The sequence below is a fragment of the Myiozetetes cayanensis genome, unplaced genomic scaffold, assembly GCF_022539395.1.
Source record: "Myiozetetes cayanensis isolate MyiCay16 unplaced genomic scaffold, myiCay2020 scf10, whole genome shotgun sequence".
Taxonomy (NCBI): domain Eukaryota; kingdom Metazoa; phylum Chordata; class Aves; order Passeriformes; family Tyrannidae; genus Myiozetetes; species Myiozetetes cayanensis.
The window spans coordinates 30,452,836-30,470,568 of record NW_026086605.1 but is presented as its reverse complement, the minus strand read 5'-3'; the positions used below and the strand labels follow the sequence as shown (position 1 = coordinate 30,470,568).

Below are 17,733 nucleotides of genomic sequence, written 5' to 3'. Positions count from 1 at the left end.
TGTGGGCTGGCTACTGAACCAACAGCTACCTGGGATGTGCCCATAACATGCTCTGAGGCTGTTTGGAATTCTGGGATTTGGTTTTGTTTATCTGGGTGCTGCTGAAGAAGCTTTCCTTTCCCTGGTATTTTAAAGGCATGTGTTGTGACCTGTCACTTGCTGGATTTGTTTGATGTGAAATCTGAGTCTGGCCATGGAAAAGCACACTGCAGGAATGTGTTTATTTTGCTCTCTGCTGGAGGTAACACTGAACAGCTTACTTTCCAGTTTTCTTGTAGTTTCAGCTCAGTGTTGTGTTGTGAATGTAATAATCACATTTAGGAGGAAAATTGTCACATGTAGTCTACAAATAGAAGGCCCAGAGCCTGCAGCTTGGCTTTAGCTTCTCCCAGACAAACAGCCACGTTCACAGAGAACTTGTTGCAGAAATGGTGCTGGAAATACCAAAGCTCAAATTCACATCTTCCTCAGACACTGTGGGCTTCTCTAAGTCACATCTACTGAGACTGTTGGCTTCATCAGCTGGGAGATGCTCTCCAGATTGCAAAATACCAAATGGATTTTAAGGCCACTTACTCCTCTTCTAAGAATTAAAGAAATCAAACGAAACAAGCAATGGATCCAAAGCAAAACCATTTTTTAATGCTGCTTGGCTGCAGAGGGGTTGTAAAATGGAGTCATTTGCTTTGCAAACACTCCCTCTGTTTAAAATAACTCTTAGATACATGCAGAGAATGCTCTCAGTTCAAATGACAATATAAAGGTATTGAGGGCTAATTAAAACAGTTGATGTTTGTTCAAAAGCTTGAAGAAGGGAAAATCTGGACAGGCACTGCTTTTTGTTATTCATAAACTTGTCTTTTTCTAAGTCAGGACTATTCTTAATTAAGAAAGCGTTTTCAGGTATATATATATATATATTACATGAAAAATTTATTTTATATAGGTGAGTAAACTTCTATGTATAATTTCTCCATTGCAGCAGATCATAAAGTCAGATATTTTTTTTCTTACTAATATGATAGCAAATTAAACTCTACCTTATTTCTCTAATTTTTTTTTCTTTGAAGAGACCAGTATAGTTTTTATTGTACATGGCAGGAACAGCCTGAGGACTCTAGCTAGGATACATTGAATAATTTTCTAAGAAAAAAAAAAAAAGCATCTTCCATAGATTTCTTTCCTGTAGCTTTTCAGACAGAAGCCCAGTGTTGTCTGGAGCCCCCCAAGCACAGGGTCGTTGCCACCTGCAGTGTTTGGTGGTGCCTCTCCTTCACCTGAGTGTGTGTGTTCAGTGCAATGAGTTGTGATTGAGAACTGAACACCAGCTGGGAGGTTTAGCATTCCTGCTGGGAAAGAGCACAGCCTGGCTTCTGGTCTGGGGTGCTGAGGATGTGCAGGAGGAGTTAAATCATAGAGTGGATCTCTGGCAGGGTTTCCAGGAGCTGAACAATGATAAATGGGGGCTCTCTGAGTTAAGTCAATGACAGATTTTATTAAAGACTCTCTTTTTCTTTCTATTCAATCTCTGTCCTTAAAATTAATGTTACTTGTGGAGATGGGTATGTTAGGTGTGATTTTTACTTCTCTTTGAAAACCAACCCATTATAAGGGAGCAGCATTAGCGTTTTTCCCCACATAAGTGAACAAGCACCCTGAGACGTCCACCTGTCATAAGAGAGGGCAGCTGCTGTGTATTTACATTTATTTATGCTATTTGACTGTGTGTAAAATGCAATTTTACCTAGACCACATTATAAGCACTTGAATGAGAATTGGGAAATTATTAATGTATTTTTTCATTCCCAAGGGTAACTATCAAAGTTAACTATCCTACACATTAGCACTTGCAGTTGTGCCTCAAGCAGTTCAGTGAACAGAATTATTAGTGTAAACTTACGCTAGTTGTGTAGCTGTCCATCACTCTCTACATTGATAGGAGAGAAAAAAAAATCCTAATGCTTCACGTACCAGCACTGGGGGAATTTTAGCAGGCATGTGCTGTATAATCCCAGGCCTCTGAGAGCAGATCGAGTCATCTGGGAAGTATTTGGCATAGTCCTGCTTTCAGCCAAAAGCTTTTGCATTTAGGAGAATACAAATTAACAAGTAAAAACAAGACCTTATATTTCAAGTCAATGTTGAGGACCAGATTTTGAACTGCTATAAACTTGACTCTATTATTATTATTATTATTGTTACTTTTTATCACCAGAGAATCAAGCTCATGAAAGGTACTTAGAAAATGACAGACTGCAAAACAAAACCAGAGGCACAATTTTGCACATGCATATCAAAGCCAGAATGGAAAATCTAGAGATTAAGCAAACAGACTTCAAAAAAAAAAAAAAAATCACTTCAAAACTGGCCACTATGGACAATTGATAGCAATTTGAGAGACTGATTATGAGCCTGTTGTAGTTTAACTGTATAGACTGGCACTCCTGTGATACTTGCTTTATTAACCACAGTCATTCTGATCATTAATTTCAGCATGAAATGGTTTATACAGGCTTTTGTGCATTAGCCTAAGTGATTCTTCACTAAAGAAAGAAATCAGTATGTTAGTACAGTACTGGACATCTTTGAAGTTTGCAAAATTTAACTGCCCAGATGTTTCATGAAAGGCTTTCAATTCAGATAGTATTTTCAGCCTGGCTGCCTACCAGAAAATAAATACCCTTCAATTTTTCATGGAGCCAGGAGACTCTGACGGAGTTTTTCTCCTCTTCCCTGCCCCCTGCCAGGCTGTCAGTAGCGAGGTGCCAGAGTGACACCGCGTGGCCACAGGAGGGGCAACACAAAGAAACTTCAGAAATAAGAGAACTTTTATCCTAAATACACATCAGGGCTTTGTCTTGTCGCAGTCCTTCTGAAATAATGTTTGCTACAGCTCCATTGTTTTTATTTTCATACATTTATGTATGAAACCCCAAACAATAAGAAAAAAACCAGAATCTATTAATTACTGATCCAAGGAAAAGTACCAGATTTTCCCAATAAGATTAAAAAAAAAAATAATAATACACTTCCACAAAGTATTTTAGATTTTATTTTATTATCCATGATTATTTCTTTGGCAACTTTTAAGAAAGGCTTTTTTTCCTTATAAGGAAAATGGTAGTTTAAGCTTTCTCATCCCTCTGCCCATTTTATATGTTCTACACTGTTTTGCTTCTTCCTTTTATCCTTTTGTTTGTCACCAAAGGATGCTGAGTAACTTTTAGCTTCCCAGCAAGTCAGTAGTTCCAGTACATCCCAGGATGGGATTCTGAGCTGGGTGAAGTAATTAATAGAAGCTGTAATTCCTTGTCCTCAGATTACAGTTTTAAAATCAAAATAGATCAAGATAAATCTAATAGAATCCCCCTCCATTCTTGCAGCCAGTGAGTTAATAGATATTTCAGAAACATGTTTCAGCATTGTGGGGGGAAAATTGGCAGGTGTCAGGCACATTTGTAATACAAAGTGTTATATGCTCAGAACCCAGAGCAAACATAGCTCAAAAGCAGCTGTGAGATATTTACATTACTGTCCAGAGTTTACACAGCAGAGGGTTGAAATGGAGCATGGAAGCTCAGGCTTGCTCACTCTGAGTGATGAGAGGCTGTTCTGAGATAGCACAAGAAAGGTGAAGATCCTGTGGGAAGCCACCAAAGGTGACCCACAACGAGGGACACTAAGAGACCCAAGTCTTTTCCCTGCCTTCCTTAACCTAGTCAAATCCTTCCTGATCTCCACAGGGGTCTGAAGACTTGCTGGGCCACAGCAGTAAACTCTTCACAGCATGATCCATTAAGAGAATCTACAGAGTGAAAAGGACTGGCCTTTCTTTTTATCCCCATGCCACCAATTGTGAGAGTATTTTAGAGTCTGAACCCACCTCTGATATGGAAGAGTCAAGATGGAACAACCTCAGGTTATAGATAACTCTCCTCCATGTCTTTAGTCCCCACTGAAAGCAGAGTGAGCCTTGGCTTGGCTATGATGTTCTTCCTCTAATGACTGAAGGAGAACAGCCTTAAAAAGGTCCATCTCTGATGCTTCTTAAGGCAACAGACCAGGTAAGAGAGGGGAAGAAAAACAGCACTGAAGGGTAGTTGGAAATGGAGGGAACAGCAATGAGGACTGTTAATGATACAGGCACAATCTCTTTTTTTTCTTTATAACACAAAAAAACTCTTCCTAAAGACCAACAACTGGCAGGAAAAGTGATAGTTAATGGGTCTTGTGCAAAGAAAAGCAGTAGGTGCAGAGGAAACCAAAAAGAGGGAAGCTCTTTTAGCCTCATTTGGGTTAGAGGGGCCCATGGCCATCACTTGCTAAGCAAGGCTAAGCTGCCATGGGAAAGACGTGTTCCTCCAGGACTAAGGATCCAGCTGGAAATTACCCAGATCACAGGCTTGGAATCTCAGTCAAAAACATTGCCTCGCACTCACTGGATATTTTGTGAGTTCTAGGCAGGGCTTCTGAAAAATTAAATTCAGTAGGAGGCCACTTAAAATAGTCTTGGAAAATATTTTCTAAAACAACCCCCTCCAGCGGTCTAGCCTATACCTACAGAGGTCAGCAGAAAGGTTTTCTCTAAATTCAAAGAACTGAATATAACTATTCTTGCGAAGGCACTAATTATCCCCAAGGGCATAATTCCTGTCACTTTAGCAACTGGAGAGACCAGCTACACCTCCAATTCTGCCATTAAAGGCAGCAAAGACAGCCAGCCACCTCTACAGGAGATATAAATTTGTGATCAGTCAATTAATTTGTTAGCAGCAGCATCAATAGAGACTGTATTGATTCAAACACGAGGAGAATATATTGAAATAGCCAGGCTGAAGTAAAATATGCCCAACAACAGAGGGGAACACCCTGCTGACATTTACATGCGAGGAGGCAGTGCTTTATACAGGAATACAGTGGGAACAAAATCAAAAGCCATTACCTGGAATCAGCCACTGACGCAGCCGATGTAAACCAGAGCAGCTGGTGGTCCAAGCAATGGGAAATTTTTAGATTACTCCATAAATTGATGCAGCTTGTCAGAAAATGAGGCAAGGAGCTTGGTTGAGAGTGAGACTTAATGAAGTAGGGCCTGTGTATCAGTGTTTCCTTATTCCTGCTCAGTCTTTACAAAGCTGATGCAAAATAAAATCAAATTGAGCCAGTGGTAGTGCTGTGCTTTCTTGCAGGTCCACAGGCACCCAGCAGGAAATACTGCTGTTCAAAACTGGCTGTTCAGAAGCAACCCCAGATACTGACATGGGAACACTGGTAAGTTCTCAATCATTTGCTGCAGATGCTTTTATTTGCTGCTGCTTAAAAGTAATTTTAAGTATAGCAAATGCAATTGCAATGTGACTGAATAGGTATCTCTGACTCCAGTAGGTACATTTCCCATGCCCACTGGACCACCATAAATCTTACACTCACCCCTGCTTCAACAGACGAAGTAGCAAAGGAGCACTTTGTAAAGTGTGTTCCTGAGCAACTGAAGGTTCCTTAGGTAATTAATAGCAGGGGAGGTTGTTTACATGATCCTTTTAGCAATGTCACAATGGCTTGACATCTCCTCCCTCCTAGAGAAAACTGATTATACAGATATGGGAAACAGATCTGCACACACAGTGAAAAGCTGCAGTCAGTCCTCTTTCAGCACCACAGGGATTAGACCAAAGTTGTCTTGGTACCAGTTGCTGCAGGACTGTCCCGAGGCAGGGCCTCCCCAGCCCCTAAAGCCTGGTATAGGCCTGGCCTGTTCTATTGATTAAGAGCAGCTTCAGCTCTCATCCAGAAACCAGCTTATACATAAGGGACACTTTCCAGCTTTAATTGCTCAGAGGTGTGCAGCATTTTCCTTCATTTAATAAGATTTGTTTAGTCGTTAACCTCCTTCCCCTTGTCACACACATCATCACCTTACACTTATTCTCTTTGGCACTAACTGCACACAGTGTCCCACAGCAGGTAACATTCCCATCTCCTAGCACATTCCATGTTCCAGAGGCCTGAACTAGGCCAGATGCAGGGAATACACTCGTCTGGTTAATGCTAATGCAGAGCATTCCCACCTCTGGGTGGGAAGCACTGGGTATTAATCTTCCTAGAGTTGCCCTTACCTGAAACATTTTTTCTCCTCCATGAAACTTCTTGCTTCTCCTGCCCCAGTAAATCCTGGGCAGAGAACATGATTTGTAACAGCACACACAGCCAGGGGGGATTTAGAATGAGAGCCTCCAAGGACATTAAACAGACTTACACTTTCAAAGGCAAACATGCCTCTAGAAGCGGCTGATATATGACAGGAGAAAATATTTAAGACCAAAAAAATAAGCAAAAGATACCAGTTATGATCAAATTGCTAGAGACTGTGAAGTCTGTGTAAGAGGAAAATGCACGAAGAGATGAGTTGTGCATGGTTAGCAGCAGCAATTTCTAGGAAAAGGTGTATCTGCTGACCCTGTTCCATCTCCAGCTGCCATGAAGGCACGTAAACAACAACAGGAAAACACACACGAGAAGGTAATCCCTGGGAAAGAACAGATTGTAAATGAAACTTTGAAACAGGTTATATCTGCCAAGCCATCCCTGCTCTGCCTGCCCAGAGGAAAGAGAGGATGGATCCACTGAACCCTTGCAGCAAAAGTAGTGGCCAAGGAAGGACCAGCTCTGACCCCAATACCTTCCCAGAATGTGAAGAGGTACAGAGATTTTTTAATTTTTTTTTCCACCAGCTTTTGCAGTATTTATCCCATTCAAGGATTTAGAAAGTCAACTTTTTCTTTTTTGTTCCCTGTATAATCTATTTTTTTTAAGAACTGCTTATTTTAAAAGCAGCAGATGGCAATACCAAATTCTTACTGAAATTAATTATGTCTGAGGAAAATAAAAGCAGTCTACAAGTACCTAGTAGGTGCGTGGCTGTTTGGAAAAAAACAAAGCTTGCTTTGCAGCTTAAAAACCCCATCACCAAACCCCTAATTTGATTCTGTGTAAAATCCTGTTCTTGTTCACACCAAACTTTTTCACCTGCATTACTTCCTAACAGGATAGAGGACACCCAAGTTAAGCAAAACACCAAGATAAGTTTATCATTGTCAACTGTGTCAAATGTGATACTGAGCAGCCACAGCAACAGAGGAAATACTGATGTAACATTATGGAACTTTATTTTAAACACAAGCAGAATGCTTTTACATAAAGTAATTCCACCCCCAGTTCTCACAACAGTCAGAGGAAAGCTACTGCCACAGGTAGCAATAAATGGGTTTGCTGATTAACACTCAGTGGGTTAAACCCCCCCAAGTGTAAGGCACCACCAGCTTTTACCAGCATAAAATGGAGTTTTAAATGGCCAAGACTTGAACACCACAAACCTTCCACATGCCAGGTCCAGCAGCAGGGCAGTTACAAGGAGTCAGTGATGTATTTTTCCCTAAAGGGAGTGATTTGCCTCATTGACAACTTTGATAATGTTTTAGAGTGGAGCTGTTACAGTGACCCATGTCTCTGAGTATGGTATTTGCCACCTGCTCTGACCTCAGGCACAGAGGGACACTTATGTTCCTTTCCCCCTCCTCCTATTTGCTTGGAGCACTGTAATAGTTCGTTCAGAGCTGCAGTGATGTTACACCACCAGTTGTAACAGTGCCTGGGTAGGCAAGGATTGCACTCTTCAAATTATTGTTTGAAAAGCAGGTTTCTTTAGAAACTTTAGTACTTTGGTTTGTTAGTTAGGCTAAAGTGGTCACCATATGACATGAAATTGAGACAGACACCAGCTACTTACAGAATAAAAATAAGGCTTTACCAGTATTGCAAGCAACAAGTATTGCAAGCCTGTCCATTAGCTTCTGATTTTTAGAGCAGTCACTGGCAGGTTCCCCTCTTTTCCACACACCAAGGTAACCAATTAGCACCAGTAATACAATCCCTTGGGCCTGTAAAGCCCAGATCCAGTTACTAAATTCAAAAGCAGACCAATTAGGTCCCTCCTACTTGATCTTAAAATTGCATCCTCTGCCTGGTGTTAACAGGGAAAAAAAAAAGTCAGCCCTCACAATCTTCTTCCTCCCGGCCTTCAATTAAGTAACTCCAAGTAACATACAATCAACTACTAGAACATACATATTTGAACTTTTTACAATACTCTCACCTGTTCAGTTAAATGCTGAGGAGCTTTAAAAAGCTCCTGCTGTAATTATGGGAAAGTCTATAGCCATGTAGTATCTGAGTCTTTGATTACAATTCCTTGCAGTCATGTCAAGTCAACATTTACTTGACTATTCCTATATGAAGACAGACTGGTTTCACAATTCAAGCATAATCCAGAGGATTCTCTTGGCACATCAATTGCCATACTCAGGTCAAACTGGAGCTGACATCACACAGAAACAACTCAAACTTGACAAGAATTTCCTATCCTTGAACAGTGTAGTCTTAGCAGCTTTTCTTAGCCAAGTGGAACCTTAAGAGTGCATTCCAAAGAAAACAAGAGTCCTTGCAGAGCAACCGTAGTCTGGAAATAAGTTCAGTCCTTCACTGGGTTTAAAGCTTTATTTATAGAAAGATAACTGCATTAATTGCAGTGATATCTTCATTGTATTTCAACTCAGCACTAAAAGGTTAATATTTACATTTAGATAACACTTATAACAAAACAAACTGAATACAGCCACAGTTTCAGACCAGAAAGACAGACAAAGATTACAGACTTAGGAGTGAAAGTAATCACAATTATTCCACTGTGGATGATTTAGTCCAAAGGTCTGTTATTTCTTAATCAGACTAGCAGGAAGAGTGGATTTGTCCAAGTCATCAAAATATGGATGGTTCAAGGCCATTTTGCCAGAAATTCTTTTTGCAGGATCATAAATTAACATTTTCTGGAAGAAAAAAAAGAAACACACTTACTCCTCATGAAATGCAAACTAAAATCATGTCAAACAGGTAGATATTTAACCATAATAATAATCATCAAGTAACCATAAAGACATTTTCCCTCTTTGTTCCATGATTTCTCACAGTTGGAGAGGTTATTTGCGCCCACAAGTCAGTGGTGGGGCAGTGGCAGTGCATAACATCTCCAAGTGAAGGATCACACAAACCCTCCTGTTCAGTGACCAAGCCCTTGCCTGGATCTGGGCTCCACATGCACTGAACTAAAACCAGAACCAGCATCAAGTGGCAATAATTATTTGTCTCAGCTTCTTACTAAGGGAAATTAATAAGCTTTAGGCTGTTAAACCCCCAAACATCTTACATTTGTTTCATTACTGATGTTGAAAAAGTGATGTCAAATTGCTTTTACTCAGCTTGGTGAAGATCTTTACAGTTAAAATATAAGAGAGTGATCACTCAGTTTCAAAATCCAAACAGGAAAGTAGATTACAAACAGGTCGAACTGAAAAGAACAGTTAAAAACTTGAGTTTCTTTGCAATAAGTTACTTCAACTGTAAAAGGGGTTTCATAGCCCCAGAACTTTCTAGGACAGACAAAAAATTTGTTTTGCTAGCAGTTTAAAAAAAAAAAAAGCATCTACAGTTTCTATCATACAAGGGGTCAAAAAAGGAATGAAACATCCAGCACTTTTCTACTAGACCCAAAACTAGCAAAGTCTCTGCAAAGTGTTTGTCTCCTTACTAAGGAATAGCTCAAAATTCAAGTAATCAAGATTCTACCAGCTGGCTCTCCCTCATCCCCACAACAAATCTGTCTTCCAGAACAAAACTTGACCAGTATTACTCTGCCCAGTATTCAGTTTTGACATCCAACTATCTTTACACTTCATCCTACAGGGAGTCTTCAGAGTTGATTTAAGCCTCTGAATTTGCATTTATATTCTCTGAACCTCTGCCAAATACTACACTGCCTCTAGATTTAACCTTGCAGTCCAGTTTTACCTTGTGACAGGTTCCCATTAGCTGTACCCCAGAGCAGTGTCCTACAGTAAATACTGGTATCAAAGGTTCCCTTCAAATTGACTCAAAAGGCAAATCTCTCTGTAAAAGGGATGGTGTGACACTGATACTGCAGCACTTCAGCTGCTGGATTAAATGACCATTTCTTCCCTGAGCAGTCTGGGACATAGTTTTTCCTGGAATCTATTGTCTGTTCAAAGCTTTTGATGACAGCCATTAAGTGCTTTCAAATGCTGGCCACAGAAATCATTTAGCCTGTGAAGGTCTTAAATTTAGAACCTCACTCGAGCAACTTGAATTACACATTTTTGTGTTAAGCCATTTTCAGAGACAGCTACTTCACATACTAATTATTTATATATGTTCTGTTACTGCTTCAGGCTTAAAAGTGCCATAGGAAACAAAGGGATTCCCATCAGGAATACCACTGTCATTTTTAGCAAACAAAAATATCAATGTTTATCAAATTAAGGCAAAACTGTACAAGAGCTTAGAGAATTTTTTGTGCTTTGAGACTAGCATTGAGGGCTTTTAGCCTTTACTCACAGCAGCCCAAAACGCTGGTTTTACATAGTGAAGCCACACCTAAGCTCAGATGAGTGCTTAGCAGGTCAGTTTAAATTAAGTGTATCAACAAGATTCTCTTGCCAATCAAACAACTGATTTTAGTTTGTAAATCCAATCAGTAACAATTCTATTTCAAACTGATTTAATAATGATGCTGTCAGTGGTCACAGGGGAAACATGTCAGCCTTAGTCACTTATCTGTGTAAGACAATTCTGCTGCAACATTCAGAGCTACCCAAGACAGCTACATCTTTAACAAACGTTCATGTTGTCAGTGTTAATTGTGGCTCTGTTCACACCCTACCCCCAAAAAAACAAACTACAACTTTGGGGTCATTCAAGCTTCTTGGGTAATACTGCTACACTCAGAGTATTTTGCCACAGCAATATGGTTAAAAACTAATTTGTGACTGCTTAAAACCATGAGCCACATACACAGGCAATGGCTGTGCAAGGCTGCCCTTGCACCCAGGTGGTTCTGAAGTGTCAGCTTATCCCACACACAGAGCGACCATCCCACAACCCCACGGGTAAGTCTGCACTCCATAAATGCAGCTTTAGAACAGCCAAAGGACAACCAAGATACATTATTACACTTCAGTACCTCCAAGAGCACACCGAAGTTGTGACCTAAATTAGCCACAGCGGCAGCACGTGGGCTGGGAGAGCACTACACGGAAAAGCCTGATGAAGAGCTTATCAATTAAAAGCCTGGTGCAGTAGTTTAACTGCATGGCCACAAAACTAAAGGAAACTCACACTTAACACAAAATATATCAGTTAAAAGTTAATACACCACAGCCAAAAATCTTTAACTCAAAATTTAAGGGCAATTGAGACAGACACTACAGACAGACAAACGAAGCCTTTGGTCTCACAGCTAATCAATACATTCAGCTGTTTCCATCAGTGTTTATTCAGTTAAGACCATCATGAAAGTTTAACCAAGATGAGCCCACCAAGATTAATCTACCTGTTACCATAAAATAAACATTTCCAGCTGTCTCAGCAGACATACAGCCAATCACAGTTAGTGCTGGCAGCAGCAAGGTGACAGCTTATGGGCAGGAGCCTTCACTTAGACCTAGTTGTAAAAGCTCATCCTCACTTTCAAGTTGTACCTGGCTTATTAGTATAAAAAAGCTGAGGCATAACTTGGTTAATGTGAAAAGTAGCCTGGTATTATTTATGACATGAGTGAATGTGACACGGGGTGTCAGTTCTACAAGAATGAAAGCTCACCCCACTGCTGATAGTTTGAAGATCTCCATACCTCCCTTCTGGCCACAGCTAATTAGTGTAGCTTTGTGTATTCTGGAGTATGTGAAACTGCCCCTTTTGGTTCAGCAGTTTAAGAAAGAATACTTACAGCCAGCAGATCAAGTCCATCTTTATCCAAGTTTTTGACATGTGTTTCAAGACTGACAGGTTTCCATTTTGGGAATGTGTTCTTATAGTCCTGCAGGGATTCCACATCAGGCCACACCTCATTGTTGGGGGTCCCTAGAGCTCTGTGCAGGCATAAGCAGAACATTAAGCAGTTTATTCTGAAATCTGTAGCATGACTATGCTTGTAACAAGCCCATGACTGTTGTGTAGTGCCACACAGGTAGCAGGGAAGGCTCAGCCCAACATACCTGAAGATTCTGAAGATCTGGTCAATCTCTGAATCCCCATGGAAAAGTGGCTTTTTAGTTGCCAGCTCAGCAAATATGGTACCTATGCTCCATATATCTACGGGAGTAGAGTAACGAACAGATCCCAGCAACACCTCTGGAGACCGGTACCACAGTGTCACTACCTGTTGAACAAGGAAAGTTGTTCAAGTTTGTAAAATCAGGTCCTCTAACTGACAGCAAACACAACAATTCATCTGTTATTAAGCAGCATTCTCAGCTTCTTCAGTTAAAATAATAGCTGATGCTAGAAGTTTTAGTGAAAATACTAGTTTAAAACTGAATTTGTAGACAAGTTCCACTGCAGTAGTTTCTGCTGCAAACCAAGCAGTTGCCTACACTCCTTCCCAAAGGGCAGGAAGGAAGCCTTTAGCACCCATCCAGTAAAACCCTCAAACCTGAGTGCTTTGTGAAGCAAAAATGCCCTTATGAGACAGTGAGCAACAAGTTCCAGCCCATTTGATTCACTGTCAAGGTGACAGTGGGATTCATAAGATGCTCTGGAACTTCAGAGTAAACCACAGTCAAAGAGGTGGAAAACCAAAATATAATTTTTTTATTGTTTTGATACAACTTCAAAACCTTTTTTAGGAGGAATCTAGTAAGCACTGTGCAAACTACCAAAAGAATGTTCCAACTCACTTCATGAGTGTAGACCCGCACTGGAATTCCAAAGGCTCGAGCCAATCCAAAGTCCGCCAGTTTAATCACTCCTTTGTCATCTATTAAGAGATTCTGAGGTTTCAAGTCTCTGTGCAGAACTCTCCTTGAGTGGCAAAAGACAATACCTTGCAAGATTTGGTACAAGTAACTCTAGAAAGGATGAAGTGGGAGAAATAAAACAAAGGAGTCCCCTTCAGTACACATCAGTGTCTGCAACAAAGGTGTTCCCGCACATTAGCTCACCCCACAGTATTAGGAAATGGAGATCCAAAGCATTGCAGATAGAGTTAATCTCAATCAAAAAGCCACACAATCTAATTTTTAAGATTAGTTTAAGGCAGTTTAATTTCAGTAATTAAAAGAATTTGAAGTAGCATTTGAGAGCAAAACTCACATTTCATCTTATTATCCACAGCTGCTTATTTAACCTTTAATTAACTCCTTGAGGAGAAATGATACTGAAAAATAAGAGCTGCTTATAGCTTACTAGGTCATCCTTAGATTAATTTCCCTCCTATATTAAGAAATTGTCCTCATTACCTTAACACGTGAACGCTCCAAATATTGGCCAGATGGAATACTATCCAAATACTTCTTCAGATCCATGGAAAGGAATTCAAAGACAAGGTACAGTCTTGAATCCTGCATAAGAACATCCTGAAGACTAAAAATTGAGTATACAATTAACTCCACTGCAAAGTGCATGGACTCAGTTACATTTCCCCTCTCAACAGGGATACAAACAGACATTTCCAGGTTCTTATTATGGAAGTTTTAAAAGTCTTCAATCATCAGACTTAATAAGTTACACTGACATCTGGAACATCAAGTGTATCTGAAAGAGTGTCACTGAGATAAAAACCTATATGCTTCCTCTTAAATTTATGTTCCCTCATATCAGACATAGGAAGCCTGAGGAAAAAATACTGTTGCCTTTACAAACAAACAAACACCTGTGGGTGTTGGTGCCTGACTTCTCTTTGAAGCTGGCTTATTACAGCAGAGCCTGATTACTAGGAGGGTTTAAGGGAACATTACAGTAGGAACCTAGCAGACACAGCAGGATTTTGCACACATTTTTAAGTATCTCCTTCATCCTTAAATTAGAGTTTAAGGTTTCCTAAACCCAAGCATACATACATTGAGACACCACCTGGCTGGAACTTGCCCAGTTTTAATGCACGTTAAAGATCAACTATTTTGCTGCATCAAAGAGCAAGCAAATATTTTGTTTGGAAGACAATAGCTGCAATCAATTTCCACATGTCAAGTAGTCACTGATGGAAGTTTCACTTGTAGCTCAGATGTGCCAGCTATGACAGCCCCACACACAACACGGAACAGCGGGGAGGTGATTGATGACAGGGGCTCACTTAAGAACACTCAAGTCAAATGCTCTATTCCAAGGTAGCAAATCAAGTTTTGAGACTGCCTAAAGTAACAGCTTCAGCCAGTTTTCATGAAGGATGCTGCCTCCATTCTCACAATAATCTCTCTGAAGATAATTTACATAAATTTCTAAATCAGCAAAAATTTGTTGGATTCCTTGAATGGTGAGAGGCAGCACGAGGAAGGCTTAATTAGAAAACTGGTGTAATAATGGAATTTGGGTATTTAACTATTTGCTGAAAAACAGACACCATATTAAGCAAAGTGGTTCTCACCTCACTAGAACAGTGGGAAAAAAATTGATTATCTGAAGGGACCTAGTGCCCTTCAAAGTTTAGCTAAATACCAGTATATGCATACCAGACTATATTGGGATGATTCAGCTCTTTTAATAAAGAAATTTCTCGGATAGCAGTACTTGGAACACCTTCCTCCTCACTTTCTAGACGTATTTTCTTCATTGCAACCACCTGGCCTGTGGTTTTGTGACGACCTTTATACACAACACCATAGGTACCTGAACAAAAAGACAGTGAAACACATATAGAAAGTACCGGCTTCAGGTACAGATAAGTCATTGCAAATATGAACTGCTAACATAGGCAAAGTCCTTGCAAATCACAGAATGTGCAGAGTTGGAAGGAACCCACAGGGATCATCAAGTCCAACTCTTAGCCCTGATTTGATTATGACCTACTATTTAACTCTGTCAGTTTACCAAGCAATAGTTCTCTTTGTTTAAAGATTGCCACTCATAAACTGTCAGGGTACTTAGCCTAAGTGTGAAAGGTGAATATTTGGAAGATGCAGTTGTAAAATCAAATACTATTTGAGTTTTGTGTTGATTAACTTCCAGGCAAGATCACAATACTGCCTCATCCCCAAGGGGTTATGATTTTGCCAATGATAAATCATAATCAAACATTGAAGGTTTAGCTGCAAGTAAAAGCAGTGCTCTTCCAGCAATCTGAGATCAAACCATCCGTGGGTCTGATCCACAGAAATACCTCTGGCTCAATCCTCAGTGTAGGGGAGAGTGTAGTGCTGTGGGTCCCAGCAGAAGCTAAAACTGGAACGAGTATTAAATCTCAAATCAATCCATTTTAATCACCAGTGTTCACAGAAGTAGAACCCTAAAACCAAGACAGTGTAAACCTTTTCTTTTAACCCTTCTTGAAGCATTAATCCCTTATACGAAGCTTAGACTAGTTTCTTTCAAACATTCATGCGCAAGGCTTCAGTTACAAAGCTTTGTTGCAAGATCCAAACACACATTTTGCTATTGCCTCAGAACACATTCTGAGAGCAACATACTTTGAATTCTCAAGTCTACATAAGATTAAAGCATTATAAAACACACTGACTTCTACAGTTAACATAGGCTGGATTTCCAGTAAAAGGGGGCTGTGAATAACATCTGCATTGAAACCATTTTGTTAGTGCCTCACAGTAAATTAACTATTAAAATTCGCTTCTCCACAGAGGTTTACAGTCTGGGCTTTCCCTTGACAACCGCAGTGCCTGGATATAATCAAAGCAGGATAACCCACAAACACCTACTCCCTACCAGCAGCTCCAAGCAAAAGCATGCCATGTAGCACACCTTCAGGAGCAGCTGGTAAGTTCATATATGCAGGAATAGGGGAGCTTCCTGAATTGCAAAGCTTGTTTCAGGACTCAGAACATATTTCCTCCCGCCCAAAAGAATTACACCATCAGCGTGAAGGCAGACACGTTCCAGCACTGGTCAGTAGTTTCTGGAGACCATGTCATTTTCAAAAGAAGGGCTGGCTGGAAGTTTTGAAATATAGAAATAGTTACCATAGAAAGCCACAGCCTTATTTAGCCCCATAGCTGAATCTCAGCGGTTCCTTTAATAGCCAGAGTCCATAGAGCTTCTGTGACAACCCATAGCTCAAATTGTGGAGCATTACAAGTCTCACTGTTCCCCGTACTTACCTTCCCCAATCTTCTCTATTTTTGTGTAATCATCCATTGCTGTGGTTATTCCTGAAACGGACAGGAAAAGGAAACAGCAAATGAGGGTGAACAGTTGCTGTCCCGACCACAGCCAAGTCGCTGGAACTGTGCCAGGCCTTTAGAAGCTCGTTAGTTCTTACTAATTAAGGTGCAACAGGAAACATTGCTCTCTTCAACAAACGCACAGGGTTTTAAGTTCAAACTAGAAAACCTGCATCCCACAGTGCGAGCGGGCACCGACTCAAAGGTGAAAGATACTTTTGTGTGTGCGTGAAGAAGAAAGCTCCCGCACGGAACTGAAAGAAACACACCCTGCCCACCAGTTTTTCGTGGTTACTCACACGCAGGAACCCTACTATGCACAAACCGCGGGGCTGTGTGTCAGCCACGCCAGGGAACACCGGCCCCGGGGGTCACTTGGTAACTGCAGAGCGCAGCCGGGGCCGGCCCTTCACACCTCCCGCTCCGCCGGGTTCGGCACCGGGCTCGGGGGGGTTACGAGGTACCGGCCGAGCTACCCGCGGCTGCGGGAGCCGCCGAGCTCCGGCTGGGCCGGGCAGCGCCCGCCCTCCGCGCAGGCCCCCCCGCCCCGCTTCCACCGGGCCCGGCAGCCCCGGGGCGCTCCGCCGCTGCCTGCCCAGGCCGGGCAGGGGGGTGTGGGCGGTGTGAGCCCGGACTGAGCCCGGGGCTGCCCCCGCTCGGTCCCGGTCAGTCCCTCCTCTCCTCTCCCCTCACCTGCGGAGCCGCCGCGCGCTGCACGAGCCGCCGCTCAGGGCCGGGCGCGAGCGGGCGGGGGGCGGGGCCGCGCCGCGTTCGAACCGTCCGCCCGGCGCGCTCGGCCAATGGCGCCGCGGGAACGCCGTTCGAACCGGCCAATCGGCGCGCCCCGCGCCAAAGCGAGGCCGCAAGGGCGGCTTTCGGCCGCGGCGAGGGGAGGGAGGCAAGAAATCGGGCGCGGCCGGGAGCGGCAAACTGAGGATGCTTCGGGCGTCCTCTTGGTTCGCGACTCACGGCTGGCGGCGCGGGCGGTTCGGTGCAGCCTGAAGCCCCTCTGCCCCGCGCGGGGGGACACGGGGGGCTGGCACGGCGAGAAGGGTCGGACTGGTCACAGCCACACAATCACAGGTATGGGACAGGCTGGGAGGGACCGCGGGAGGTCATCTGGTCCCACCTCCCTGCTCCAGCAGGGTCATCCCAGAGCACGTGGCACAGGATTGTGTCCAGCCAATTCTGGAGTATCTCCAGGGAGGGAGACTCCACGGTCTCTCTGGGCAATCTGCTCCAGTGCTCGGTCACTGCACAGTAAGGAAGGTCTTCCTCACGTTCAGGTGGAGCATCAGTTTCTGCCCTTCACCTCGTGTTCTATTGCTGGGCACCACCCAGCAGAGCCTGGTCCATCGTCCCCGCTCCATCCTCCCGGCTCCATCCTCCAAGCAGCCCGTCTTCATACACTGATACAATTGATGAGGTCCCCTCTCACTTATCTGTTCTTGAGGCTGAACAGTCCCAGCTCCCTCAGCCTTTTTTCTCAGGAGAGATT

At 42.4% G+C, this 17,733-nt stretch overlaps 2 protein-coding genes across 2 annotated transcripts in view; one reads left to right on the top strand and one right to left on the bottom strand.

Moving 5' to 3' along the window:
* TMEM26 (transmembrane protein 26) overlaps positions 1–17,733 on the top strand; it is a 386,732-nt gene that overhangs the window by 180,503 nt on the left and 188,496 nt on the right. The window lies entirely within an intron of this gene.
* CDK1 (cyclin dependent kinase 1) lies at positions 8,333–16,956 on the bottom strand. The gene is made up of 8 exons (XM_050340790.1): positions 16,929–16,956; positions 16,173–16,223; positions 14,574–14,730; positions 13,365–13,488; positions 12,804–12,974; positions 12,123–12,286; positions 11,855–11,996; positions 8,333–8,882 (listed from the first exon to the last, which is right to left on the bottom strand). Exons 2-8 carry the CDS (start codon positions 16,207–16,209, stop codon positions 8,769–8,771), a joined length of 909 nt encoding a protein of 302 aa, XP_050196747.1. The 5' UTR covers positions 16,210–16,223; positions 16,929–16,956; the 3' UTR covers positions 8,333–8,768.